The sequence below is a fragment of the Astyanax mexicanus genome, chromosome 10 (genome assembly GCF_023375975.1).
Source record: "Astyanax mexicanus isolate ESR-SI-001 chromosome 10, AstMex3_surface, whole genome shotgun sequence".
Lineage (NCBI taxonomy): Eukaryota > Metazoa > Chordata > Actinopteri > Characiformes > Acestrorhamphidae > Astyanax > Astyanax mexicanus.
Genome location: NC_064417.1, coordinates 10231949 through 10259753, shown reverse-complemented (window position 1 = coordinate 10259753; position 27805 = coordinate 10231949). Strand labels below are relative to the sequence as shown.

The following is a 27805-nucleotide window of genomic DNA, read 5'->3' as shown; positions in this document are numbered from 1 at the left end:
CTAAAACCACTAAAACGGATACACATTTTTGAATGAATAGATTACTGACATAAAAGGCTATGATAGGCCAACCACAGCTGGTTCAGGTCTTAGTATTTATTACTTGGATTTTAATTTCGCACATATGTGACCAAGGATAATAACGTTTCCCAATTTCATTTATTTACTGAATGAAAACTATTTTTTGCTACTCTATAGCTCTACAGTATAGAGTAAATATTCCTCAAACACTTGTATATTTGTTGCCAAAAAAGGCACACATTGCACAGTCAAGTACAAAAATGTAAAAAAAAAAGACATTTTAATGTCTGTTGTTTTCTAGGAAAGAACAACAGTAATGCTTTCCCTTTATGGTTATTAGCTGTTGGTATTTTGACAGTGATGGAATATACATAGCTCTGGAACAGTTCACACATGCTTTAGTATTTTGAAGGAACTACTTGATCCAAGTTTTTGTGTTGTGCCACCAAAATGAGCTTTTATGCAGGAAATTAACTATTTAGTTAATTTTATGAGCTAGGTCTGGTGCTGTATTTAGAGCAGGGGTGTCCAAACCTTTTTGGTTGGGGGCCAGAAGGAGAAATATATGTGCAGTCACGGGCCACAGACTCACAGGCTGTAATAAAACAAATAATGAAATATGCCACTAATAATAATACAGTTTCTGCATTACTATCATTTACACACCATTTTACTTGAGTTATAATCTGTATCTATCTTTGAGTGTTGTGAGAACTAAGATTTGTTTTTTATTTCATAATGTCTCTTAATATTATACTCCTTCATTATGGCAACTGATTCTGACAAATTAAACACTCTTCCCTCTGAAAACAGTCATTTTCACAATGTGCCTGAAATTATTTGCATTTGCTGTCCATTTTTCGTTTCTTTGGAGTTGCCATGTTTTCCCAAAAGCTAAGGAACATTAAAAACTGGGATGTCGGGTCGCTTTTCTCAGGAGTTCTTCTGGCGACGTCATGCGTCTTTACATTCTTATGTAACACGTACATAAGTTTTACTGCTGGCTCACTGCGCACTCTCGCCACTTTAAGACTCTTTGGTACTTTTTCTGCACAGTTCAAAATGTTTGCAAATGTAGGACTATTTTGGCATTTTTAGTAAAATTATCCACATTGTCCCACAGCTTGAAACGATTGAACTTTTAAGTAATTTGTGGAAAATTCTTAATGCAACAGTTCTGAGGCATGAACTCCACAGGCCTTTTGAAGGTGTCCTGTGGTGTCTGGTACAAATATGCTAGCAGCAGATACTTTCAGTCCTGTAAGGTGTTAGGTGGGGCCTCCATGAGCATCAGTAAGTTTTGCAAAGCCATGACCCGACCCGGTCATCAGTTCACTTAGACTATGTTCACATTACCAGGCTGAAGTGGCTCAGATCTGATTTTTTCACGGCTGTGTGAACGTGCCAATTTTAAATTCAAATCAGATCTGAGTCACTTTCATATATGGTCCTAAATCGGATATGCATCCAATCCATGGACATGCGACATGAATATGAACAGTCATTCATGGGTCTTTTTGCTTTTACACATTTGCTACGTGCTTCTCTCTCATACCCACACATCTCTCTGTGCAGCAATAGCTGCAAAAACAGCAAAAGAAAGCCGACTGGACTTTTTTCTTCTCCTCGACCTGCTATTTGCTTTCCACTTGAGCAAGAGATGCTCCACATATGAGCTGCTAACACATCCATTTACCTTTATAAAGCTACGACTCGTATCTCAAATATGACGTCATTTTTTTACACGTATCAGTGTGCGCACGTGAGGCGTTTCAGAGACAGACTCATTCATTACACACAGATACAGGTCACTTACATTTGTGAATGTGAACCTTCAAAATAGCCAAATCTGAATTAAGCAAAAAATTGGATTTGAGCAATGTAATGTGAGTAATGTGTAATGTGAACACAGCCTAACTCCCCTTCCTTGTAGCACTTTTGGTAGGAACTAACCACTGCAGACCTAAAACACCCTACAGAACCTACCTGATGTTTTGGCAGTGTTCTGACCCTGTCATCCAGCCATCACAGCTTCAGAAAATGACTGTCGATTCAGCCATGGGCAACTTTGACCCTGTCTCCGCTTTACTAAATGTCCTGGGATCACTTCTGGTAGACAGTCCTACTACCTATCTCCCAGCCCTTTCTGGATCAAGTTTAAAAGACCTGTTCTAAAAGCAAACATCTCTAAAACTGGATTAATGTAGACCAATGAATTCCATGTTTTTCAGTGTTGACGTATCCTAGTTACCAGATCTAAATCACATTTCACATTTAAAAAACACCATAACCGATGCCAGTATCAACAGCCACCCCCTACCCCCCACATTATGGAGAATATGTTGATTGCTAAATATAAGTTAGTGAGATACAAACCAAGTCCAAGTGTGATGATCTTAAGGTTTTCATTTACATTCTCAATTAAGCACTCAGCCCACTTTTTGTTTTACATTTATTTCTTTTTTTTGCAAAAGAAATGTTTTAATTTTTTGCAGTGCATTAGTACAGCTTACATATTCAAATGGCACATATCAGACTGCTGCACCTGCATTATACCTCTCAAAATTTTTAAAGTAGAAAATAAAGTTCCCTCTTAATCCAGGGATGAAGTTCATAATGGCTAAACAATTCCATTGGCTTTTCTTTAATGTGCTTCTGTACCACAGTGACCATTTTTGGCATCCATTCTTAACCCGAAAAGTGGAATGGTTTGAAAACAGAAAAATACAAAAGTAAAGTCAAAGTATTTAAGAAAAAAAGAAAGGCAAATAAAGTGAAAAGGCATTAACTGTTAACACATTCTAATACAGACAGCGAAAAAGGCAACTAGTGCAACCTGACCGCGTTAGTCCTTCTTAAAAAAGTGGACATTAATGGAAAATTAAAGACAAAAGGAAAATATTGCACCATCAATCTCTTAGAATAACATTCACTGAGAAAAGGTTAAGGGTTTAAGGGTTAAGACTAAGGCTTAAATTCTGTATAGTGTGAATTAAATGGAAGCGTCTTCTGCATAGAAAATCAAACACAAAATCTGTACATTATTGAATGAAGTCATACTGAAGACTGTCGTGTCCCATAATCTTCTCAGTTTTTGCAGAACAGTGTGAAATCCTTAACAAACATTCACATTCTGAGTCTAGCAAATACCAAGTAGTAATACCCCCATCAACAAAAAAAAAATCAACACTGGAATCAAGAGGAAAAAAACCCCACATTTTTCTATTTTTCAAAAATGTAAACTCATACCCCTGAATCAGAGTACATGCCATTGATCAGATAATCCACCTGTGTGTAGTCTTTTCTCTTGTAGCTTTCATAAGCGTGCCTGAGGAAGAGGACGACTGTGACAACAAAGAACAACAGACCAAACATTAGCACGGCCAGAAGAGAGCTGGTGTTGACCACGTGAAATGTCAGCGGTTCTCCTGCAGCTTCTAGTACCCCCTGGCCAGCCTGGTCTCTTGCCTTGCTGTCAGTGTTGGGTAACTGCCCTGTTGGAGGTTTCTCTGGGGGATTCCGTGTTGTCTCTGAAGGCTTTTGGTCCTCTGTTGGGGTAACAGAATGGGTACTGGGTAAGTGGGGTGGTGGAGTGGTGGTGGTTGCAGAAGAAGGTGAAGAAGTTGTTATTTTTATCATGGTGGTAGATTCTGCAGTGGTTGGTGGCTGCACAGGAACAGTAAGTGGGACTGTTGTGGTGTTTGTAGCTGTAGAAACTGTTGTGGTCACTGGTATCGTTGATGGTGTTGAGGTGGTTACTGTGGTATTCGTTATTGCAGCAACGGTGAAGGTCGTGGCGTTGGTTACTGTGGTAGAGGTCGATACTGTGGTTGTGGTTATCACTGTGGCGTTTGTTGCAGTGGGAGCTGTGGATGGCACTTTAGGGGAGGACCCTGAGGTTGTCTTGATCTCGGGGGTAGTCTCGATCTCGGGGGAAGTCTCGATCTCGGGGGAAGTCTTGATCTCGGGGGAGGTCTTGTTCTCGGGGGAGGTCTTGATCTCGGGGGAGGTCTTAGCCCCTGCAGTTGGGAAGTTCTCTGAACCTACAGCTTTTGGTGGAGCCGATGGTGTGGTCTCTGGCCTGAGAGTTGCTGCAGGAGCAGTAATGTTCTTTATTGAAGGTACAACAGTGTTGACTTGTGGAGGGTTACCTGGCCCTCCAGGTTCATTTTTTGACGAGCTGTTGGTATTGCTGGAGTCCACAGGGTGCACTACAGGTAGAGAGGTACTAGGAGCAGATGAAGGGCCAACGACAGCTTTTGGATGAAAATTGGGTGCAGTAGTTTGGGCATCAATACCAGGTTGGGGAACATCAGGATCAGATTGAGAAAATGAAGTAGGAAGAGATCTTGGTTCATGCAAAAGTTTGACAACATCCTGGCTTTTCGTTGCTGATGGAGAAAAAAAAAAAGAAAAAAGGAAAAGAGATTCAATGATTTGATATACAGTACAAGCAAAAAATTTGGACACCTTAAATTATGTAGTTTTTCATTGTTTTAAAATGTTCTGCATTGTATATTAATACTTAAGTCGAACAAACTATGAAGAAAAACATTTTTACATAATTATTTAGTAAACAAAAAACTGTAAAAAAAACAAAACAAAAAGATGTTTTATATTTTAGATTCTTTAAAGTAGCACCTCTTGCTTAGATGTCAGATTCACATATCTTGGCTGGATTTTCTCAGTCAGCTTTATGAAGTAAAGTCAGCTAGAATAGCTTGAGTAATGTTTTGTATTATGGCAAAAACTACTCAACTAAATTAAGAAAAGAAATGTGAAGGGGTGTCCAAAAAAGAGAACTCATTACCTCATTCTGATCATTGACTTTACTATTTTCCACACCTGATCACCATCACCACCACCACATCAAACTAGTTCTTTAAGATTGTCACTAGCTCCTGATTAAATACAACAATCATTTAATATACTTCTGCTTATTTTCAAAACTCTGAACTAATCTAGCTTTCACCAACCTTACCTTACACACCTAATGCCAGGTTCACACAAGTCCTGATGTTTAACAAAAGTCTCAGGTAGAAGGAAAATCACTCATACATATTTTTTCTTTTCCATTTTTCCCACTGCAACTGAGTGAACAGACACTTTTTTATTGTTCTTTTTTATGGACATGCATTTTAAATGGAAAAATGTCTCGTTGTGGGTTCCTGCTGGTGAAAGCTTAATGATCTTGTGTCGCTGCTCAGTCATGTAGTGTGTGCAGTCATAAGATTTACAAATACAAGTCAGGAGCTTGTGTAGAATAAAGTGTCTAACGAATGTGTAGTGTGAACCTGACATGACCAGACTCTCAGATATTCTTTAACGTCCTCTTTCAGATTTAGCAGTCTTGGTGAACAATAAAGGAGCATATGAAAAGTACAATACAGGGATATAAAGTGAAAGTTTGGGTACCCCTGATCATTTTCATGATCATGTCCCAAAAATTAGTGCTAAAAGATATTCAAATCAATAAAACGATAAGGGTGCCCAAATTTATGCACCTGCCTAATTTTGTAAAAAAAAAAAAAAAAAAAAAAAAAAAAATGCACACTTTCTGTAAATTCTATAAACTGATTTTTTTTTCTTCTCAGATATCACTGTTTTCATCAGCTATATGATATACTTAACTGAAATTGCTGATCTAAACAACCAATGATTTATAAAAGGAAAATCATGAAAATGATCAGGGGTGCCCAAAGTTTTCATACCTCTGTATTCCACAATAATGTGCTGCCCTGTGCCAATATGTTTGCATAAGAATCGTGCTTTTTTCTGACAGCTGGGATTTCTTGTGTAAATATTACACTTCATGCAGTCTAATTAGCATTCTTAGTAGAGCACTATTTATTCAGAATACACTTTATTCAATTACACACGAGTAATTACACTGTGTGCTCAAAAAATTGTGCATCACAGAACTAAATTTATTGTAAAACGATTTTGCTAAACAGCAATCACAATAATAAAAAGCATGTATTCACTTATACTTGTACATTCCAATGAAATTATTTGTATGTGGCAAATTTACATTTCATTTTATATTGAAAAAAAAAACAATATTAATAATATTATAATAGCATGCAATTCATTTAAACTGCTGCCAATTTACTGTAATATATATATTTTGTTTTTTCTTGTCTTGGTATTATTATTATTATTTTAATATTATATGAGTGTCTTAGTCTTTTTGTACCTGCCCAGGGGCTACAGTTGAAAATGACACAAACTATGACATCAACAAGTGCAATGGCTTTTGTGATGTAATTCTTATGTTAAAGGGTTTTTTTCTCAAGAAAAAAAAAATAAGATCAGACTTCAGAAGTTCACCAGAAACCACAATACATACCCAGTTCCTCCAGTAACTGCTCACACGATTTTTCACTGGGGCAGTTTAGGAAAATACATATGGATTTCTTGTCCCAGAAGACGAGTTTGTTACAGGACAAATTGAAATTCTTTTCACCTGCAAGAGAAATAAATTTGTATACAAATAAATTACAATTTTGGGACAGAAATCCACAGGTCATCTGTAAACCTCAACATCACAAAAAAAATCACAGCAAAACACAGAACATAATTTTTTTATTAAATATATAAAATAGATGAAATCCACCTTTAAGCTTCTTTGCAAACTTTTGCCAAAATAAGGGCACATTACATTTTTTCTACTGGAGAGTAGGTGTAATAGCGTTTTTTTCAATTAAGTAAGCCAGTGTCCTTTACCAGCCTGTAAGTGGTGTTAACAATGTGTGGGGCAATGTTATTTTTAGTTTGTTGGATCTATAAAAAGTATAAAGGGCAATAAATTGGGAATTCTAATAAATAAATAATAGTAAATAATACAAATTGTGAAAAACAAACAGAACAACTTTAAGCATTAAATATATTTAAAAAGCAAAGAGTATTAATTTAAATATATATTTAAAACAAATGAACATCATCAATTACAAGCTGATGGCTGGGGTGTGTAACCCTACACTGCTCTAATTTCCGCCGTCCACCAGAGACCACAGGTCAGCGTAAAGCATGCCGGGTCTAAAGCACAGTGTGTGTGTGTGTGTGTGTGTGTGGAATGCAGAGTGATTGTGTATTTATAGCTCTCATACCAAACATTGCAGACTTCCAGATGGATGCAAACATTTAGACCTGATATACACACACATACACACACACACACACACACACCTAGTAACTCTATACCTACTGTGTGTGTGTGTGTGTGTGTGAGTGGGTGCAGTGTGTTAATAAAGGTGCTTCCCTACATCCTTAAAGTGTGTCTGGAGGTCATGTATATATAATGTTTAACATAAAATATGTATACACAAAAAGACCACAGTTGACACCTGCAATAATAAATTTAATAGTCATTTTAAAAATAATGTTAAACTTTTACAGACAATTATAATGCTCTGGAGTTAAAGGCAGATTTCATATATAAGAAGAAGAATTCTCACAAAAGTGAGGAATTGTCTATATGTTGTAATGCTGAAAAGGCTCAAATATATTTGAAAAATAATTTGAATATATATTTTTTCTGCTTCTCAAAACACAAGAAAAATCATATTAATATGAAAATGTCTCCAAATATTGTGATACAAAATTTTCACCATAACACCCAGTGCATGATTACCTACAGCAATGTCTGCGGTTTTATACTTTTAATTTAGACATAAAAAGAAAATATATTTGTAGCCTTATATAATTTCCATTGATGAACATGAGACAAATGCCACTGGAGCTCAACACAATTGGAGAAGAACATTAACGGATAATTTGGTTTTGTCAGCTAACTGGCTTAGAAGAGAGAGGACTGTCCTACCAGGAGGGAGGAAGGGAGAGAGGGAGAGAGAGAGAGAGTGAGAGAGAGCGAGAGAGAGAGCGAGAGAGAGAGTGTGAGAGAGAGAGATCTCCCCCCCACCTTACTATAATGTTAATTTATAAAACACTTAAGATGTAGAGAGCAGTTACATCCAACAAACCCATCAGGCCACTCTGTTTTCAGAATGAATATTAGGTGCAGCAGGGATGCTCGTGCTAGAACACCGACACCAATAATTAGAATATTTTGTCCCCTCCCAAGTCAGGCATAGGACTGTTTTCAACTTTCAACAAAACAATAAAACATAGGGACTCCTTCTTTCAATAAAAAAGGTTTAGTTTTCTGTTTTAGGAGTTACGCATGTTCTCTACGTTCAGTGTCATTAAGGTTTTGCTTTAGGTTTCCTACAGTACTCTTTTTGATTTTCCTTTTGAGGAGCATCTGCCTGCAGTCGGGAGTGTCTTGGGTTTGTTTTGTCGGTTCTGGGTGAAATATGTCCTGATTTCTACCTTTGGAGATAAAACAGAGCAGACGGGTGCCTGTGGAATATCATATTTTCAGAAGGAGAAGTAAAGCCATATGTTTTGTTTTTTAACATCTCATCTCTTTCCTTGAAGGATGTGCTTTCAGAGGGGCCATGTGGTTCAGATTTAAGATGAAAGGGCCGCTTGGCCGCGTGCGAGAGTGTGTGTGTAACTGAGTGTGTGTTTGGTCCAGGCGCTGTTTCGGCTCAGCCCTTTTGCTCAGCTTTGTTAAGATGTGTGCTTTTTTAATTAAAATCACACAGGCTGGGTTTTTTTTTGGCCACACACGTTGAGATGGGTTAACTCAGTTCTTTGGAAGAAACAGTAATGAGCCCTAATTATTGGAAATTGCTAAAATAAGAAATAGAAATACTTCTGTATATCATACGGAACAAAATGACTCTCTACAATCCTAATAGAGGTTATTTAATGAATCTTTAGTAAAAGGCAACGGTTTCACAGAAATGTTTTTTTTATAAACCAAACAGGGGCCTAAATATCACCAAGAGTTTCACTATTGTTGCAAGTCAATACAACACAGCCTCTTTAATGCTATATAGAGAACCCTATATAGGACAATTCTGGCAAAATCATAAACAAAAACATACTGCTACATTAGGTGCATAGTGTTTGCACCCAGATTATTGCCACGTGATGCAATTTGATACAGCAATACACATGTTTTAGCTCTTATAGCAGTTCACAGAAAAAAAAATTGAGACCAACATTATCTGCTCCATCAATATTAACAGGTAGTATTTTTATATACGTCGACAAATTACTTTTTTTTAAATCTTTTTATCTTAGATACAGTGTTTAAATTTATGAGCCAATCAGAACTGTGCATGGGTTAATAATGATGTAAGCTGTGCTGTGTTTATGGGAGAGGATCCCAGTTTAAAATTGTGTAAATTGACCTTCATGCTCAAAACAGAAGAATGTTAAACATATATGAAGCATTAAACTATACATGTGCTGGTCAACGAATTAGAATAATTTGAAATAGTGCAATCATGAAATTCTTTGAATGCATTTTTTGTGCAGAAAGCAAATCAGGTGTTCACCGCACCTGTCCTACTCGTTAGACTAATCACAGAACTCGTTACCTGGAAAAAAAATTGCTCAGCTGAGCTTTCCAAAAGGCCCGTTTAGGCCATTTAACTGTGACACTGTTGTTTTATTGAATTAGAATAATGGAGAAACCGTTTCATTGAATTAGAATAATTTTTATTATAATTACAATCATCACTTTCTCAGTATTTTGTGGCTGCCCCCTTGGCTTGTATGACTGCCTGAAGTCTCCGCGGCATCGATTTGACCAGCTTGTCGCAAGTTTCCGCACTCACAGCTTCCCAGGCAGTGGCGATGTTCTGCTTCAGTTGGTCCAGCGCAGTAGGCTTTCTGTCGCGAATTTTCCGCTTAAACTTAAATAATTGTACTGAATATTTTAAATACAGGATCTTTACTTCTTAGAGGACATGTAATGTGTGTATATATATATATATCTATATTTTTATTTTTATTTTATATTTTTTACATATACACTCTTAATGCCCTTAGGAGTAGTGGAAAAACCTGGTTTCCTTCACCTGATGGTGTACAGCTTATTTTTTTTAAGGAGACATTAAAATTATAATTGTTCCAGGTTTCTACAATAAATAGTTAATTGAACAAAAAACCTTTGTTGTAAGTTTAATAATATATGTAACAAACTGTGATACCGTGATAACCGTGATACCGCGGTATTTTCTAAGACGGTTATCATACCGTGAAAATCTCATACCGTTGCAACCCTAATTGACAGTCTTCTTGAGGAAGCAGAGTTTCCCTACACCTCGAGCGGACATGCATCCCCAGACCATAACGCTCTGGGGAAACTTGACGGATCTTTTCACGCACTCGTGGTTGTAGGTTTCGCCACCACGACGCCAGACACGAGGACCTTGGTCACCGAAGGAGATGCAGAAGCGTGATTAGTCACTGAAGACCACTTTCTGCCAGTCTTCAGCAGTCCACTCGCCGTGTTCTTCAGCCGTTTCTCCATTTGTTTCTTGTTCAGCATCGGTTTTACTGCTGGAACGCGAGATTTGAAGCAGAGTTCGCGCAGACGACGGTAAGTGGTTGATCTGGAGACGTCAGCGCCGGTCTGCTTGTTCCACAAGTCGGTGAGCTCGGAAGTGGACTTGAACCGGTTGCTGACTGCGATCTTTCTCAGCTGCTTGTTGTCGCCAGCAGAAGTTTTTTGGACGCCGGAACAGTTGGTGCGCTTGCTGCAGTTTTTCTTGAGAGCTTTGCAGACGGAAGACTGGCTGATGCCGAGCTGCTCAGCAATTTTAGTTTGGGTCAAGCCTTGTTGGCGAAGGGCTTGAATTTGAGCCACTATTCCGGTTGAGAGGTCGCGCTGCTTACCCATGATTTTACAACTTAGAAATTCTACTCAACCCTGACTTTATACTGCACAGTGAACACTCTTCACAGAAAACAAAAAAATCGAGCATTTATTCTAATTCAATGAAATGGTTTCTCCATTATTCTAATTCAATAAAACAACAGTGTCACAGTTAAATGGCCTAAATGGGCCTTTTGGAAAGCTCAGCTGAGCAAATTTTTTTCCAGGTAACGAGTTCTGTGATTAGTCTAACGAGTAGGACAGGTGCGGTGAACACCTGATTTGCTTTCTGCACAAAAAATGCATTCAAAGAATTTCATGATTGCACTATTTCAAATTATTCTAATTCGTTGACCAGCACATGTATATCTGCTAATAAAACAGTGATGATCAACACAGGTCAGCCACCTCAAGGAACCAGGGATTCTATTCTTAATCTATAGGCATTAATATATAGTTGGTCCCTCTTTGTGGGACCTGCAGTTACTGATTCAGCAGAACATTATTAAATTTTATGCACTATGAACCTCAGCACTCCACAGACAGCTGATTGTGGAATTTATAATATTTTGGAGGGCAGACATTTCACCAACAGACTTGTTATAATTGTGTCTATCTAATGAAGCACCATACTGAAATTCCCTGAGCTCTTTAGAGTGAAGAATTCTTTCACTAATGTTTATGAAGTCAGACTGCATGGTTAGGAATTTGATTTTAAACACCTTGTAGTAATGGGTCTAAGGCTACGTTCTGACTGCTGGCCAATTAAACTTGTTTCTCTGATCTGATCTGTTGAGATGACTCCCCCGAATAACAGTTATTTGTAAGTGATCAGATGGGATTTACGTGTCCGGACATCATAAACATATCTGAATGGGTTGCTGTGGTAATAAAGTCGGCAAAAGTAACCTTCTGAAACCCCCTCCCTTATGCCACTCTGGATATGAAAAAGTGGATGTTTGTTGCGTTGTGAGTGATGCAAAAGACACTTCAAAATTTGGTTTCAGTGGCCAGAGCATCCAGACTGAGACGTATCTCTACAAATCTGATTGCAATCGGATTTCAAGCCGGCTCCAAATGTGGCTGATAAGACTTCTAGCTGTCCAGACTATCCAAAATCAATCTGGATACAATCTAGATATGCCAAAAATCTCATTTGGGCTTGCAGTCTGAACACAGCCTAAAATAAAACAGCTGAATTGGACTCACAGTTTGAAAGGACGCAGTTGTCCATATTTGACGTCACCAGGTGGCCAACAATGGAGGCCGAGCCGTTGGCTGCTGCTGAGCAGACACATGGCAGCAGGAGGAGCAGCAGGGGGAGGTGGTGAACGTTCATGATGAAAGTAGAAGCTCACACACCCAGAAACACCATCGCATCACAACACCTGCTAGAGAAAAAAAAAACAAAAAAAAAAACAAACAAAAAAAACACACATTATCAGAACTCCACCCATCAACATTTCACCTGTGTAGGTGTAACACCACTACACCTGCAGGACTCAGGTCATTCCTGCAGTTCCGGAAATGCACCTGCTCATCCGGAGGCCTGCAGACCATGCCACACGCAGCTACTGAAGACTTTTACTTTGTGCGAGGGTGCCACCTTGTGGTCAGTTCTCAGAACTACAGATAAAACTGATAAAAACGATAACAAGCACATAAAAAGAGACAGTTAGTGAGCTAATGTTAATTTATAAAACACTGTTAAAATGTAGAGAGCAGTTACATCCAACAAATCCATCAGACCACTGTGATTTCAGAATGAATATTAGGTGCAGCAGGGATGCTCGTGCTAGAACACCGACACCAATAATTAGAATATTTTGTCCCCTCCCAAGTCAGGCATAGGACTGTTTTCAACTTTCAACAAAACAATAAAACATAGGGACTCCTTCTTTCAATAAAAAAGGTTTAGTTTTCTGTTTTAGGAGTTCTGCATGTTCTCTACGTTCAGTGTCATTAAGGTTTTGCTTTAGGTTTCCTACAGTACTCTTTTTGCTTTTCCTTTTGAGGAGCATCTGCCTGCAGTCGGGAGTGTCTTGGTTCAGTCAGTGAGCTAAAATACAGCTAAACTAAACTAAAATTATGAAAGAAAGAAACCTGTAGAATAATTGAAAAAGAACAAAAGACAGGAGACACACTGCAATTGGAAAAACATTTTACATTAACATTGTGATATGTATTAATTACATCAATTACATTAATACATATCATGATAATAGTATTAATTAACTATTATCATTTACTATTTGTTTTTAGAACTGTTAAGATTTTTTTTTATTAATCTTCTTAAGTGCTTAGTTCAGTTTTTAAACACTGGCATACTCTTGCACATTTTTAGCAGTAATTACTACATATTTACTGAACGCAACTGCAGTATATGGGATTATTTATTATTATTTTAGTATTTTTTTTCTGTTGTCTGTAGAGGACATGGCTTATTTACACTAACAAATGAAAGTCATCATGGCATAATTTCCCAGTTGCCCAGACCTTTGCATACTTTAAGTCATGTTTAATTAGTAGTTCTTACATTATTCTATAAAATATACATAGACTAATCTTACATCTTACATAGTGTTTGTAAACTCGCTGATCTTATCTAATCATGCTGGAATGCTTCCAGTTGCTCTACAAGGAAGTTCCAAAGGTAAAATCTGCTCCAGCTTTAATCCTCTGCCCCTCCCAGAGTTTCAGCATGAGCTCTCAGTAACAGCCCATAAAACAAACATGCCTGAGAGACTTTCCTCAGCACTCCAGGACACACACCACCTTCATCTAAAAACACTGAGCAGCTGCTCTGACTCTGCACTGCCAGGACACAAAGTAGAGCTTTAGATCAAATACCTTTATATTTACAACACCAAACAATAAAAACAAACAATAAAAAGAAAAAAACACTACATCAAAATGTTTCAAACTCTGAATTCAGACAAAAAACAAACAAACAAAAAAAAAACCAGAAGACTTGCTAGTTGAACAATTGCATAAATGACATTACAAAATAGTGACATTAATACAAAGGCAAATTATTCAAATTTGTTGTATTTTTTTTCTTTTTGCAAATTTAGCTTTTATTTCACAGTATTTTGTAACTGCTCTCACTACTGTAACAGTAACAAGTTACTGTTAATGAGTCTCAAGGGTTTGTTTTAAGTATTTAAGTTTATTGATCCAGAAGTTCACAAGTACTAAAAAAAAGTACCTATATTTCACAAAAGTAAATATATCTCCCTTTATTCCCAACAGTGCAATACTTTGGTATGCAAACATGTGACATATCGAGACAAAATGGCAAAAACAGCCTATTTTAAAGTTAGTGTTTTTATGTCACAAAAATACTAAATATATATGTGTATTATGTGTTTCTGCTTTCAAGAAAACTGCTATATCATAATATGGAAATTTATTGTTTCAGAACTGTCAGCAAAATTTTTGCAAACAATCCAATATGGCACACCACTATTGTGTGTATATGGAACTACAAAGTGATCGTACATGGTCAGTGGAGCGGAACAAATGGACAAAGTGGCTGGTCAGTGTATTTTAAGCTAAAGGGGAGTAAAATGGAAACAAACTGTAGGAGGGTAGCCCAGTAAAACTATTTAACTGCCAACAGAAAAAATGAGGAGAGTGAGGATCATGGTGAGAACCATGGCAAAATGGTAAATAAACATTGAACAATTTATGCATAACTACTATTACATATACAGTACCAGTCAAAAGTTCTTTTTGTTCCGTGTTTTTTTTAATGATTTTTTTACATTGTAAGTTTAATATTGAAGACATTAAACTATACAGGAACACATGTTGAACTATACTGTTAACATAAAAAAAGTGTTAAACAAACCAGAATATGGTTTATATTTTAGCCCATATAAGATGATGTGTTATGTAACACATATCACAACACCAATTTCATAACTTAAATTTTAACATATTTTCTTGAAATATGGACAAAACTAGTTATACGGAATGTAAAACACTTCATTAAAGTATTTAAATTCTTAAAATGATATACTGTTAAAATTGGAACAGAGCCAGCACTCCTATATTCTGCAAATAAGGTCAGATGAATGAATGAACACAGACATTTACACACTGTCCTGTGATGATGCTCTCAGAATGTGCAGTGTGTGTCTGTTAAGACCTTTATGAGTTAAAATAAAGAACAAAGTGCTGTAAGAAACATTATGTGGCTTTTAACCCCTTAACATACATTGTCCCGTATACAGGCTACAGATGAAGGTGATACAAAACCCTTTTTACTGCAGTAAAATAACTTATTTTACTTATTTACTGAAAATTTGAGGGTTTTGAAATCTTTTACAGGACACTTGGAGAAGCCACCTGTTTTTACTCTCCTTAATAATTTCAGATCAGTAACAATGAAAATAGACATAAAACTATACAAATTTAATGAAACTAAAGGTTTGGAGGACAAAAACTGTTTGGTTTGTATTTAGGAAAATACAGATTTTTAAATAAATTTCAGGAAATAGCCAATTGATCACCAATATGATTTTATTAATTATATTTTGACACTAGCAGCTTTTCATTACATTTACTATTACAATTACTACTATGCTTTTCAGTAATGTTCCTTATCAAACATAAAAGCTTTTATATAATACTTGAATAGAAATCCACAAGATTTAGTGGTGTAATGTCAGGCAGACAATCCTGGTCTGTTAAAGTGTTCCAAAATCACATATCAAAGTCACCTGGAATAGTTTTCTCAGCGTCTTGAAGGAGTTTCTGGAGGAGCTGAACAATAGTTGCTGTTCCTTTTCCACATAACAATCTAGTTGATCATCAGGTTTAGGTCAGGGGATTGTGGAGGACAAACACTTGTTTAGTTTTTACAAAGTAATTTCATGTCTTCTAATCGTTTTCATTTGTGTAATATTAAATATCTAATGTAAAAAATACATTAAATAAAGAAATAAAGAAAAACACTGAATAAAAAGGTGTGCTAGACTGGTACTGTAACTTAGCTAAGTTAACTAAGTTAACTGTTATTAGCCACAATTTTAAAGCTGTTTATTGAGATTTACACATTCTCACTATCAAAAGAAACGCTGGGAAAACCATGTTTAAAGGTACATGTAGCCACTTTATACTCGCTCTTCTCCCAATCCCAACTAATAAATACATCTTTACAGGAGTTTAATGCAGATTTTACTCACCAGAGGGAAACACAGTTAGCCTGGTAGCTTCATGGATCTCAGCTGGAGCTCAACACAGCTCTGCAGCACAGCTCCCGTACACGGGTTAAACACGGGAAGAAGGTAAATGTGTGTTTAGATGTTTGTGTGAAGGTGTTATGATGATTTAGGGGTTGGGGCGCTGTGGTGTTCTCTTCATGCTGAAGCTGAAATCTGTTCGCCCCAAAACAGACACGACTCAAGTCTCTTCCTTCGGTCCTTTACTGCCTCGTCGCACACTGACCTACCGAACCCACTGCTGCCCCCTACAGCACACACCCTCACACTACTGCTTTTGCCGTGTCCACACACTACACGACTTTTAAAAAAACACTCTGGAAAGACTTTTAACAGTCGGACACCCTCTTACATGTAAAAACTAGACACACACTACACAGACTTTTTACTCGGACTAGTCACTGGCTAAGATTTTGCAAAGACTAGGGATCACTATTTGCAAGACTGCAACTAGTTTATTTTTGAGATTAGTTTTCTTCATTCTTCTTGTGGAGTTTAAATACAATTTACTAATTACTTACATATTACGTTACTTAATATTACATATTAAGTTACATATAATGTGTATATCAATACTGTGATTTATCAGAGACTCACTACTTTTATCCCCATCAACAGTTTATATTTCTGTTACTTCTAGTTTTTGATATTTTTAATATATTTTGAGTTCAACTCTGCCTATAAGCTTATTTTCCTCCCTTTCTATACATTGTCTTTTTTTCAATAGAATTAATGCAATAAAGAACATAATTCTTGCAAAATGTGTATTTATTAAACTTGTCTGTACAAAAATACCCCTGCACAATATGATAAAGTAGTGCAGAATAGAATTACTTAATATAATATAATATAATATAATATAAAATGACTAAAGTGCTACCTGTGTTTAAAATACTGTACATATTAAAGTAAGAACCATTTAATGCAAATTAACTGCAAAATGTGTTCTTTTTCAATTTGTTTGTAAACAGTCAGGTGAAATATACATTCTTGCCTTGCTTGAGCCAAGTCTCAAGACTTAAAATAATATTAAACATGTTTTATTTTATCTGAACGCCAGGACGAGAAAAAGATTGATTTAAACCTTCAATCCTAATCATCTTACACTAAATGATCGAGATGACGCGACCGCAACTCGACTGCAACGCAAGACTAGTGATTTTATTCCGAAATTTGTTTGTGACAAATTGTTAGGTGTAAGGTCAGCATAGGTTTGACCTTCAGTTACTCCGCAATGCTACAGTAATATTACTTGTCACTTATATAATTAATACAATGGAAAGGGATCTTGAAGGATTTAATGATGTCATCTAATAACCATTTGATTTGCTGGTTTTATAGGACTCCAATATCTGGTTTATGATAAACCAAATGTACATTTCCCCAAGGTTTACTTCCAATTACTCCAAATTGCTACAGTAATATAATTTAAAACTTAGTAGTGGTGTGATATGAATACCTTTTGAGTTTCTTACTTAATAGTAGTCTAAATTCTGGTCTATGTACAACCAAATGTTTTTATTTTTTTCAAATTGTGCCATCCCATTGCCAAACCAAAACTCCACTTGCCGCAGTTAGGGTCAGTTTTAATGACACCATAAAAAAGAGATTTTGTGTTCACTTGTGTTGTCTATGACTAATATTTAAATAAGTTTGATGATCTGAAACATTTAAGAGTGCCAACATGCAAGAAAATAAGAAATCATGAAGGGGCAAACACCACTGTAAGTGTCGGATTCTGGACTTCATATTTAAAGTATGTGTGCATGTGATACTAAATCTAAATTATAAAACAAATATTTGACACCACGCATTCGTATGGATTTAATGTCAATAAGGACTTCCAGCGTTTTATGCCCTCTGCACATGTCTAATGACAATTATGTCAACCAATATTGAAACGGGCCTGTCTACTGTGTGTAATCACCTTAGGAATATGAGGAATCTTTCCCTGTGTTAAATAAACGGTAACAGCTCTAGTAATTGATGTATCGATATATTATATGAAAGGTCGCCACATTTTTACAAGTTATTCCCTATCATGACACCATGCTGCACGGAATGAAAAGGTCCTTGATGATCTTCACCTAAAATAAATGGAGACAAACCAAGTCTCCCTGAAGCTGCGGGAGTCTACCGCATTTCGGTAGTGGCTCCCTGATGCCCACGAGTCTCCCGGAATTCAGAACGAGTGCCCCAAGAGTGCACTGCACACAAACGCGCACATATGTACCATTTTTTTGCCAATTGTTTTTTTTGGCAAAGTACTTCATTATACTTTCTATGATTAAATGATTTTTCTACAAGTACACGTACTTGAGTATTTTCGTAATATCAAAAAATTACTACCAACCGCTAGGGGTTGTACTGGAGCCAGCCACCAGAGCGTGTAAGAGACGTAGTGGTTTCATTTTTCAACCCCTGTCCTGCTGTCCATACTTATATACAGTCTATGAGATAATCGACTAAAAATTCCAATAAAAAAAAATACTGTATGCACGTGCCAAAGAAAAGCCTTTAATTTAGGACAGTAGAATAATGTATTTAGGTATGGAAGCCCATTTCCGCCACCTGAAGAAAAAAAAACGTCCTCAACTAAGTCATAATTATGAGATAGTAAGTCATAATTATGAGATAGTAAGTCATAATTATGAGATACTAAGTCATAATTATGAGATAAAAAAGTCATAATTATGAGATAGTAAGTCATAATTATGAGATAGAAAAGTCATAATTATGGGATAGTAAGTCATAATTATGAGATAGTAAGTCATAATTATGAGATAGTAAGTCATATTTATGAGATAAAAAGTCATCTCATAATTATGACTTTCTATCTCATAATTATGACTTTCTATCTCATAATTATGACTTACTATCTCATAATTATGGCTTAGTATCTCATAATTATGACTTACTATCTCATAATTATGACTTACTATCCCATAATTATGACTTTTCTATCTCATAATTATGACTTAGTTGAGGACGTTTTTTTTTCTTCAGGTGGCGGAAATGGGCTTCCATACATTTTGCTAAAACAAGCAAAAAAAATTATACTTGTAAAATTTTCTACAGTAGACGGGGTTCAGACATTAGATCACCTGGCATTAATGCTACTGTGTTTGGAGAGCTGATGCTGGAGATACAGCCAGAGCACCTTTAAATGGTTTATAACTGGAGTTAAAAAGCTTTCAAATTCTCTGTTGAGGAATGAAGAATTTTTCAGTCTACAAATTCTCTGAATTGCACCATATGCATTCATAATGGACTCACTCGGGAGCGCTCCCCTAGTGTCTGATAAACCCGCAAGAGATTGTTGAGTGGATATTCTCCTCTCTATATATGCTCTGCTTTTACCAGTAAATGAGTGCGAGCCGCTAGAGGGAGCCCGCGAGCCACTCCAATATAAAAGGGGTGAAAGGTATGGAATCAAATTGGGGTCTTTAATGCTGAAGAGAAAATAAAACTATCACGAAAAAAATATCCACAAATTGCAAAAAAAAAAACGACTTGTCCAAGAGTTTTAATAAATAGCAAAGAAAAACACATTTCTACAGTAAACGGGTGCTAACATTATTGCTACTGTGAGCTGTGAACTGATGATGGAGATACAGACAGAGCACTGAGTTTAAAAGATTTAGAAATCATTCAGTAATGAGTAATCTAACTAATTACTCTGACTGTAACTATAACGCAGTTACTATTTCCGACACCCCATTACTGCACATTACTTTAGCAGCTGAATGACCTTTTTTTTAACAGACAAAGGGCCCTATCGTACACCCCGCGCAAGGCGTGTAGCGTGGCACGTTGCCATCTGTCAACAGTCTATTTTTACGCCTTGCACGCATCCTTAAAATAGCGTTGGACTTTTGGAATATATTAACGCTGATGGGCGTGGTGGTCTGTAAATGATGTGTGTTCAGGTACATTTCTGGAGTGTTTTTATCTTGGCGGCGGAAAAAAGCTTTGCGCGATTGATCCCCCTTCTTTACCACAGAAAAATAAAGCTCACCCAGAGCCTTCAGCAATCAACTATAAAAATAAAATGTACTTAAAAATCTTCACAGTAACTATAAATTATTATTAGTTATATTTATTTCTGTCAGTTATAAGGATTTATATTTATGTTTAGTACAAAGACTAAATAACTGTAACTTAAAATATAGTAGATTGTTGTTTAAGAATTTCAACAGTTTTTGAAATGGAAAATTAAAGGAGAAAAGAACTTTGACTAAACATAAATTTATTTTATTTAACTTTGCTATTATTTCTTTGCTGAATTTCACTTTTATATCTGAAAAATAAAGCACATTGTCGCCGTCTGGTGCTGCCCGTCAATTATATAAAACTTAAAACATTTGAAATACACAGAAATATAAAGCTATACGTTAGAATTTGTTTCTTATCACCAGGGCAAATTTATTAAAATATTAAATATATTAATTCATTAATCAAAATCTCATCCTGCGCTCTTAAATGTTGCAGGCATGCAAAGTGGTGCTTGGCGTAGCACGTGGCATTGCGCGCAGAATAACATCTCTCTTCTAAAAAAAAACGTTTTAATAAATAAGGTCGGACAAGTGTAGTTAAATTCATGTTATCAAATTCACTGAAGCCAACAAATGTACTGATAATTAATCAAGAGAAATCAGGCAAAATGTGCTGCGCCTCTCTCTGTCTATTTCTCTCTCTCTCTTTCGCAGTGCTGAGCTGAATTCAGCGCGAGGCTATAAATATTATAAAACTCAGTTCAGTTAAATAAAAATAAGTAAGGACCTGTAAGTTAATCAAATATTGTGAAATATAAAGGATAGGTTGAGGTTTTGGTGAGCTGTTTTCATGATTTGAAACTGAAACTAACCAAAACTTTTATTATTATGCACAGAAAGCCTGTGATTGTTTTAAATGGATTGTTGTTTTTGTCCATTCTTTTGTTTTGCATATATATACATTTTTCCTTTGAGTGTGGTTTGGTTTGTTTAATTTTTATCCCCAGATACTATTTTCCGTTTTTTTTTTTCAGTATTACAAGTCTTAGTAATTTTCTTTGGTCGTGTGGAGTGTTTCGTTTCTTATTTTCTTTAATTCGTTAGATTATATATTTGTCAACATTTTGGGTTTATTTTCGTTTGTTATTTTTCTAATAATAATAGTTATTACATCATTGTTTTTCTTTTGTTCATTTTTTTACGGGGCAAGTAACGCAAGGAAGTGTTTTTTTGTCCTGCTTTTTATTTTAATATTTTATTTTTAGATTTCTTTTTTTACTTTTATTTTATTTTTAGCACAACAAATTAATCTACTTTCAAAAATTAAATGGATTTTTTTTAGCCGTCTAGCTCTATCTATACCGGCTCTGGTTCTACTGAACTTTCACAGAAAAAAATATATTTATATTATATATTTTTATATGTGTATTGTGTATTTGTACTGTAAATTGTATTGTGTATTGTGTAAATGTGTATTTTTATATATTATGTGTGTGTGTGTGTGTGTGTGTGTACATATGTTTGCTTTATTTTCACATTCTCAAAAAATGGAGCTCCAGGGGCGGATTTTCAGGACAGCAGGAAATAAAATATTTAAAAATAATAATAATTTATATTATAGTAATATTATATTATATTTTTATATTAAAAAAAAATCCTTACCCAGTTTCTGTCTCCCCTTTATATCAGAAAAAACACTGATAACCGCTAGAGGGAGCCCGCGAGTCAGTCCGAAATGAATGGGGTGAATAGAGCTAGACGGCTAAAAAAAAAAAAAATTAAAAAATAGTTAAAATCCACTTTTTCAAAATTTCCATTTATTTTTCAAAAGTAGATTAATTTGTTGTGCTAAAATAAAATAAAGGTTTAAATAAAAAAAAAGCAGGAAGAAAAAAAGCGCCCAGCGTCTTTAGCACGAAGATTACATTTGTGTTTTTATTCGAACTCTTCTGAGCTCGTGAGAGGCAGCGGCAGCAGCAGCGGCAACTCTTCGACGGAAGGACACTCTACAACTCTTAAACACCAGTTTACTGTTTTATATTCACTGTTTTAATATCTGTATTACCTTTTAATTACTGTATAATTGTATTATCTTTACTGTTTTTCACTTTTTACTAATTAATTGTATTTTTGTTTTTCAGGTTACTGTAGCCGCTGAGGGAGCTCACCCCCATACCGATCAGGTATGGATCCCCAGTGGAGGAGCGAACCTCTTCCAACAGTGGTGAGTAAACTGGAAACTTCTCACATTTTACACAAAATTCAACCTCAGTAGCACTCAGAAAACACTCAGAGCTGGATTAGGACAGGAGTTTAAATCAGGGTTTTGTTTTGTTTTTCAGGCGCAGTCAGGAGACTTTTCTTTCAGGACTCGTCCTGTGTCTCCGGTGAGTCTCTATAACTGTTACACCTGCAGCTACTAAATTTCAGACCCGCTCAGAGCGCTTATTATAAAACCTCAGATTTACTGATATAACGTTATACACAACATTTAACTAAACCAGCTTTAGACTGGGGTTTTTGAGTCAACGCTCATTTCTGAAGAGGGTTCTCTGAGTATCCACTGTGCACTCTGTGGAATTTAATAACATAGTTTAGCTAAGATATGGTTAGATAGCTAGCATATATTGTAAAGGAGCTAGTGAAATTATTTAACACTTATTTGTATTGTGTATTTTCTTGTTCTTTTTGGATTTAGATTTGAAGGGAAGGAAATTACTCTTAAAAATATGTGCATATGTTTTTGATGACCCTTTATTTGATCACAAGAAGAGATTCATAACAAATGTGGTTATAGTTGTAGGTAAATATTATACATACAATATGAAATTTGGTAATAATAATAAAAAGGCAGTGAAAAAAATGAGGCAGTGATGCGCTGACTGACATACGATTGTCTGCAGTGGGAGGGTGACGAGCCAGCCGCCTGGGAGGAGCCCCCGCCGTGTCAGCCCGGGTCTCTCGAGATGAAGCGGAGGGCCCACATTAAGATGGTGAGAAAAGCACAATAAACAATTAAACTGTAATTGTATCATTGTCATACATCTCTGTTTTAGCAGCATCACTAATACGTACAGCTCTGCTTTCACTGAATCTTTATTAACATGAAATTTTATTGTTAACAGTGGATAGACGGTCAACTGGAAGGACTCCTGCCCACCTTCCACCAAGAGTCTCCATTGCTTTCAACCACACCTGCAAGGTATCAGTCTCCTTACCTGCCCCTGTACCACCCTGACACCTCCCATTCCCTCTTTCTGATTCTGATTTACCACCCTGACACCTCCCATTCCCTCTTTCTGATTCTGATTTACCACCCTGACACCTCCCATTCCCTCTTTCCGATTCTGATTTACCACCCTGACACCTCCCATTCCCTCTTTCAGGTATGGCTGCAAGACTCTGGTGGCGATTGCGGAGGCAGAACCCTGGAACAGGCTGGACACTACTGGTACAGTTGCACAGGTAAGAGTTTCTGGTTTATTCTGTATCCTTTCTACCATCTTCCAAAGATTGGAGATTTAAAGTTTTTAGGACACACATACAGTATTCCCTTACACACACATACACACTATACACTTAAGTATCCAGCTTTCTGCTTCTGTGTGTCTTGCTATCCCTTTACTACTTTAATACTGTTAACTTCCCCACTGTGGGACTCATAAGCAATTATCTTTATCTGTTTTTGGACAGTGTGAGGAAGCCCGGATCACGTCCCTCACCACCACCTACCCCCCGGAGACATTCAGCCAGTAAGACACTGCACTTTCACCCACCATCAACACTCAAATAGTCTCTTAAACACCTCACCATCAACAGTAGGACCTCTGTTTTTCTCATTTCAGGTCAGATGGCCCGATGCTGGTGGCAGAGGCGGATCCCTCTTACACGCTCGACACCACTGGACCAGTGCCTAGGATTATCCCAGGTCCAGCTGCACAGGTAAGAGTTTGCAGTTAGCTCTATATCCTCTCTATCTCTCCACTATCTTCAAACGATTGAATATCTAAAGGTTTTAGGGAACCCATTCAGTTTTTCACCTCTTCCCCTTCTTCTAGGCTGTGTCTGACTTGGAGGACGACAGCGGAGAGGAGGAGTTCCTGGAGCAAGCTCCTATAACACAGGTCAGTCTGTAATTGTCTTTTATTGTTACGTCTTTCTGCTTAGGAATGCCTTGCTGTTCTCTTGCTGCTGTAATACTCTCAATTTTCCCACTGTTGGATTCATAAGCAATTATCTTATCTTATCTTATCTTGTTTTATCTATTTTTGGACAGTGGGAGGAAGCAGAGGTAGCGTCCCTTACCACCACCTTCCACTCGGAGACATCCAGCCAGTAAGTCACTGCACAATCGCCCATCATTAACACGCACATTGTTTCTTAACACCTTGCCACCAACATTAAGACCTCAATTTTCTCTCGTTTCAGGTCAGGTATCGATGTCCTGGTGCTGGATGCAGGGGCGGATCCCCCTCACAGGCTGGACACCAACAGCACCGAACCTGAGTCTGAGCCAGTGCCAGTTGCACAGGTAAGAGTTGGGAATTAATCTTGCTGTCAGCTATAGAAGAGGTACCTGCAGTATCAGCTTGTTTAGATATTTTCCATGTATGACCCATTACTATATCTCATTTAGTAATAATACTTTTTATTTAGTGATATAACAATACAGCAATTCTTAAGAAGAGGTTTTAAACACCATTTTATTCTGTTTCACTTTCTTTAAAGTATTAAACTTTAACAAATTTTTGCAGTTAAATTATTAGTAAGGTGTTTTTAATTTCACTTTGTTTTTAAACAGTTATAGGTCTACAGTTCTTTGGTAAACCCCTCTATTTTTTTGACTCTGTCTCTTATAGGCTGAGGGGGATCTGGAGAGCAGCGTGGAGGTCATGGTGAAGAGCATAGAAACAGCTCCCAAAAACAAGGTCAGAGTTTAGTTTTACCTAAAGCAGCAAACAAAACAAGTTCACTCTTTAAAAAACCAGGGGTCTTAAAGTCAAATGTTCAGCACAGAACCATAAAACACGTGTATATTTGTATGTACAACAAGACATTAGAAATATTAATATTGTAGGCGTATTAACGGGATATTATAGCAATTCTATTGTATGTCTTGTATATCTACTGTTCTATTGCAAGTGTATGGGTTGTATATCAGAGGGTTTTACACCATGTCTTATGTTACTCTGTATTTATGTTTCCCTGCAGAGAGGATGGCTACAGCGCTGTCTGAGACTCTGGAGGAGCACAGCCTCTACCTTACTTTCCTGCTGTCCTTACAGGGTAAATAGATATAACAAAAAATGGAGAGGATAGATAGATAAATGGACAGATCAATATAAAGGGGGAGGACAGATCAATATAAAGGGGGGGACAGATCAGTAGAAAGGGGGAGGGCAGATCAGTAGAAAGGGGGAGGGCAGATCAGGCTGCCATTGTAAATAAAAAGTTGTTCTTAATGATTTGCCTGGTAAAATAAAGGTTTAAATAAAAAATAAAAAAATAGAAAGGGAGAGGGCAGATCAATAGAAGGGAGTGGCAGATCAGTAGAAAGGGGGAGGGCAGATCAGGCTGCCATTGTAAATAAAAAGTTGTTCTTAATGATTTGCCTGGTAAAATAAAGGTTTAAATAAAAAAATAAAAAAATAGAAAGGGGGAGGGCAGATCAATAAATCAATAGAAAGGGGGGACAGATTAATAGAAAGGGGGAGGACATCAATTGAAAGGGGGAGGGCAGATCAATAGATTAATAAATAGGGGAAGGACAGATCAATAAAAAGAGGAGGGCAGATCAATAGAAAGGGGGACAGATCCATAAATCAATAGAAAGGGGGAGGGCAGAACAATAGAAAGGGGGGGGGGTCAGATCAATAAATCAATAGAAAGGGGGAGGGCAGATCAATAGAAAGGGGGAGGACATCAATAGAAAGGGGGAGGACTGATCAATGGAAAGGTAGAGGGCATATCAATAGATCAATAGAAAGGGGGAGGGCAGATCAATAGAAAGGGGGAGGACATCAATAGAAAGGGGGAGGACAGATCAATAGAAAGGTGAGGACATCAATAGAAAGGGGGAGGACATCAATAGAAAGGGGGAGGACAGATCAATAGAAAGGGGAGGACATCAATAGAAAGGGGGAGGACATCAATAGAAAGGGGAAGGGCAGATCAATAAATCAATAGGAAGGGGGAGGGCAGATCAATACAAATGGGGGGGGCGCAGATCAATAGAAAGGGGGAGGGCAGATCAATACAAATGGGGAGAGCAGATCAATAAATCAATAGAAAGGGGGAGGGCAGATGAATAAATCAACAGAAAGGGTGAGGGAAGAACAATAGAAACGGGGGGGCAGATCAATAGAAAGGGGGAGGGCAGATCAATAGAAAGGGGGGGCAGATCAATAGAAAGTGGGAGGGCAGATCAATAAATCAATAAAAAGGGGGAGGGCAGATCAATAAAACAATAGACAGGGAGAGGGCAGATAGGTGGGTGGATAGGGGGAGGGCAGATAGGTAGATAGAAAGGGGGGTAGATAGGTAGGTAGAATGGGAGAGGGCAGATAGGTAGATAGTGAGGGGAAGGGCAGGTAGATAGTGAGGGGGAGGGCAGATAGGTAGATAGAAATGGGAAGGGCAGATAGGTAGATAGAAAGGGGAGGGCAGATAGGTAGATAGAGGGGGAGGGTAGATGGGTAGATAGAGCGGGGGAGGGCAGATCGGTAGGGGGAAAATAGATAAATAAAAGGTGGAGGATAGATTAAAAGAGGGGTAGATGGGAGATAGTAAGGAGGAGGGTAGATAAGTAGATTGAAAAGGGAAGGGCAGATAGGTAGGTAGAAAGGGGGAGGGTAGATAGGTAGATAGAGAGGGGGAGGGCAGATAGGTAGATGGAGAGGGGGAGGATAGATAAATAGAAAGGGGAGGATAGATTGAAAGGGGGGTATATAGGTATAAAGATTAAAAGGGGGTAGATGGGTAGGTAGAAAGGGGGAGGGTAGATAGGTAGATAGAGAGGGGGAGGGCAGATAGGTAGATAGAGAGGGGGAGGATAGATAAATAGAAAGGGGAGGATAGATTGAAAGGGGGGTATATAGGTAGAAAGATTAAAAGGGGGTAGATGGGTAGATAGAAAAGGGGAGGGCTGATAGGTAGATAGATAGGGGAGGATAGATAAATAGAAAGGTGGGAGGGTAGATTGAAAGAGGGGTAGATGTGTAGATAGTAATGGGGAGGGCAGATAGGTAGGTAGAAAGGGGGAGGGCAGATAGGTAAATAGAAAGGGGCAGTGTAGATAGGTAGATAGAGAAGGGGAGGGCAGATAGGTAGATAGAAAGGGGGAGGGCAGATAGGTAGATAGAAAGGGGGAGGGCAGTTAGGTAGATAGAAAGGGGGGTAGATAGGTAGGTAGAATGGGAGAGGGCTGATAGGTAGATAGAGAGGGGGAGGGTAGATAGGTAGATAGAGAAGGGGAGGGCAGGTAGGTAGATAGAAAGGGGGAGGGCAGTTAGGTAGATAGAAAGGGGGGTAGATAGGTAGGTAGAATGGGAGAGGGCAGATAGGTAGATAGAAAGGGAGAGGGCAGATGGGTAGATAGGAAGGGGAGGATAGGTAGTGTTGTAGAAAAGAAAATGAAAGGTGGGCTACCCCCACCTCTCGTCCGGGGTACAACTCCCCTGCGTGTTCGTTTGATAGAGAGAGTCAGACAGGTGGAGTGAAGTTGAAAGCAAACCAAGTATTTATTATAAAGTACTGAATATTCAGGAGAACTAACACATGAAAGACCGTCTAACAGCCGTCCCAGCATAAGTTCTGACCCCCCTCTG

The 27805-nt window shown here is 37.4% G+C and overlaps 2 protein-coding genes across 6 annotated transcripts in view; one reads left to right on the top strand and one right to left on the bottom strand.

Moving 5' to 3' along the window:
• Positions 1-2456: 2456 nt before the first annotated feature.
• Positions 2457-16205, bottom strand: wu:fa25f02 (uncharacterized protein C11orf24 homolog). 5 transcript variants are annotated; one of them, XM_049484210.1, is made up of 5 exons: positions 15949-16205; positions 11966-12147; positions 6371-6487; positions 4031-4412; positions 2457-3994 (listed from the first exon to the last, which is right to left on the bottom strand). In XM_049484210.1, exons 2-5 carry the CDS (start codon positions 12093-12095, stop codon positions 3265-3267), a joined length of 1359 nt encoding a protein of 452 aa, XP_049340167.1. In that variant the 5' UTR covers positions 12096-12147; positions 15949-16205; the 3' UTR covers positions 2457-3264. The 5 variants fall into 5 exon arrangements, with proteins under 5 accessions (XP_049340167.1, XP_049340168.1, XP_049340169.1 ...); XM_049484211.1 differs by having other exon boundaries at positions 2457-3976; XM_049484212.1 differs by having other exon boundaries at positions 2457-3958.
• A 5823-nt stretch (positions 16206-22028) lies between these two features.
• ap3s2 (adaptor related protein complex 3 subunit sigma 2) overlaps positions 22029-27805 on the top strand; it is a 28010-nt gene continuing 22233 nt past the window's right edge. The window contains exons 1-12 of the mRNA XM_049484203.1: positions 22029-22203; positions 22322-22366; positions 22883-22972; positions 23105-23181; positions 23366-23444; positions 23673-23731; positions 23825-23921; positions 24038-24103; positions 24256-24314; positions 24408-24510; positions 24839-24907; positions 25191-25265. Of these exons, the coding sequence (XP_049340160.1) occupies positions 22165-22203; positions 22322-22366; positions 22883-22972; positions 23105-23181; positions 23366-23444; positions 23673-23731; positions 23825-23921; positions 24038-24103; positions 24256-24314; positions 24408-24510; positions 24839-24907; positions 25191-25265 (858 nt within the window). The 5' untranslated portion in view covers positions 22029-22164. The remainder of the gene's footprint in view (positions 22204-22321; positions 22367-22882; positions 22973-23104; positions 23182-23365; positions 23445-23672; positions 23732-23824; positions 23922-24037; positions 24104-24255; positions 24315-24407; positions 24511-24838; positions 24908-25190; positions 25266-27805) is intronic.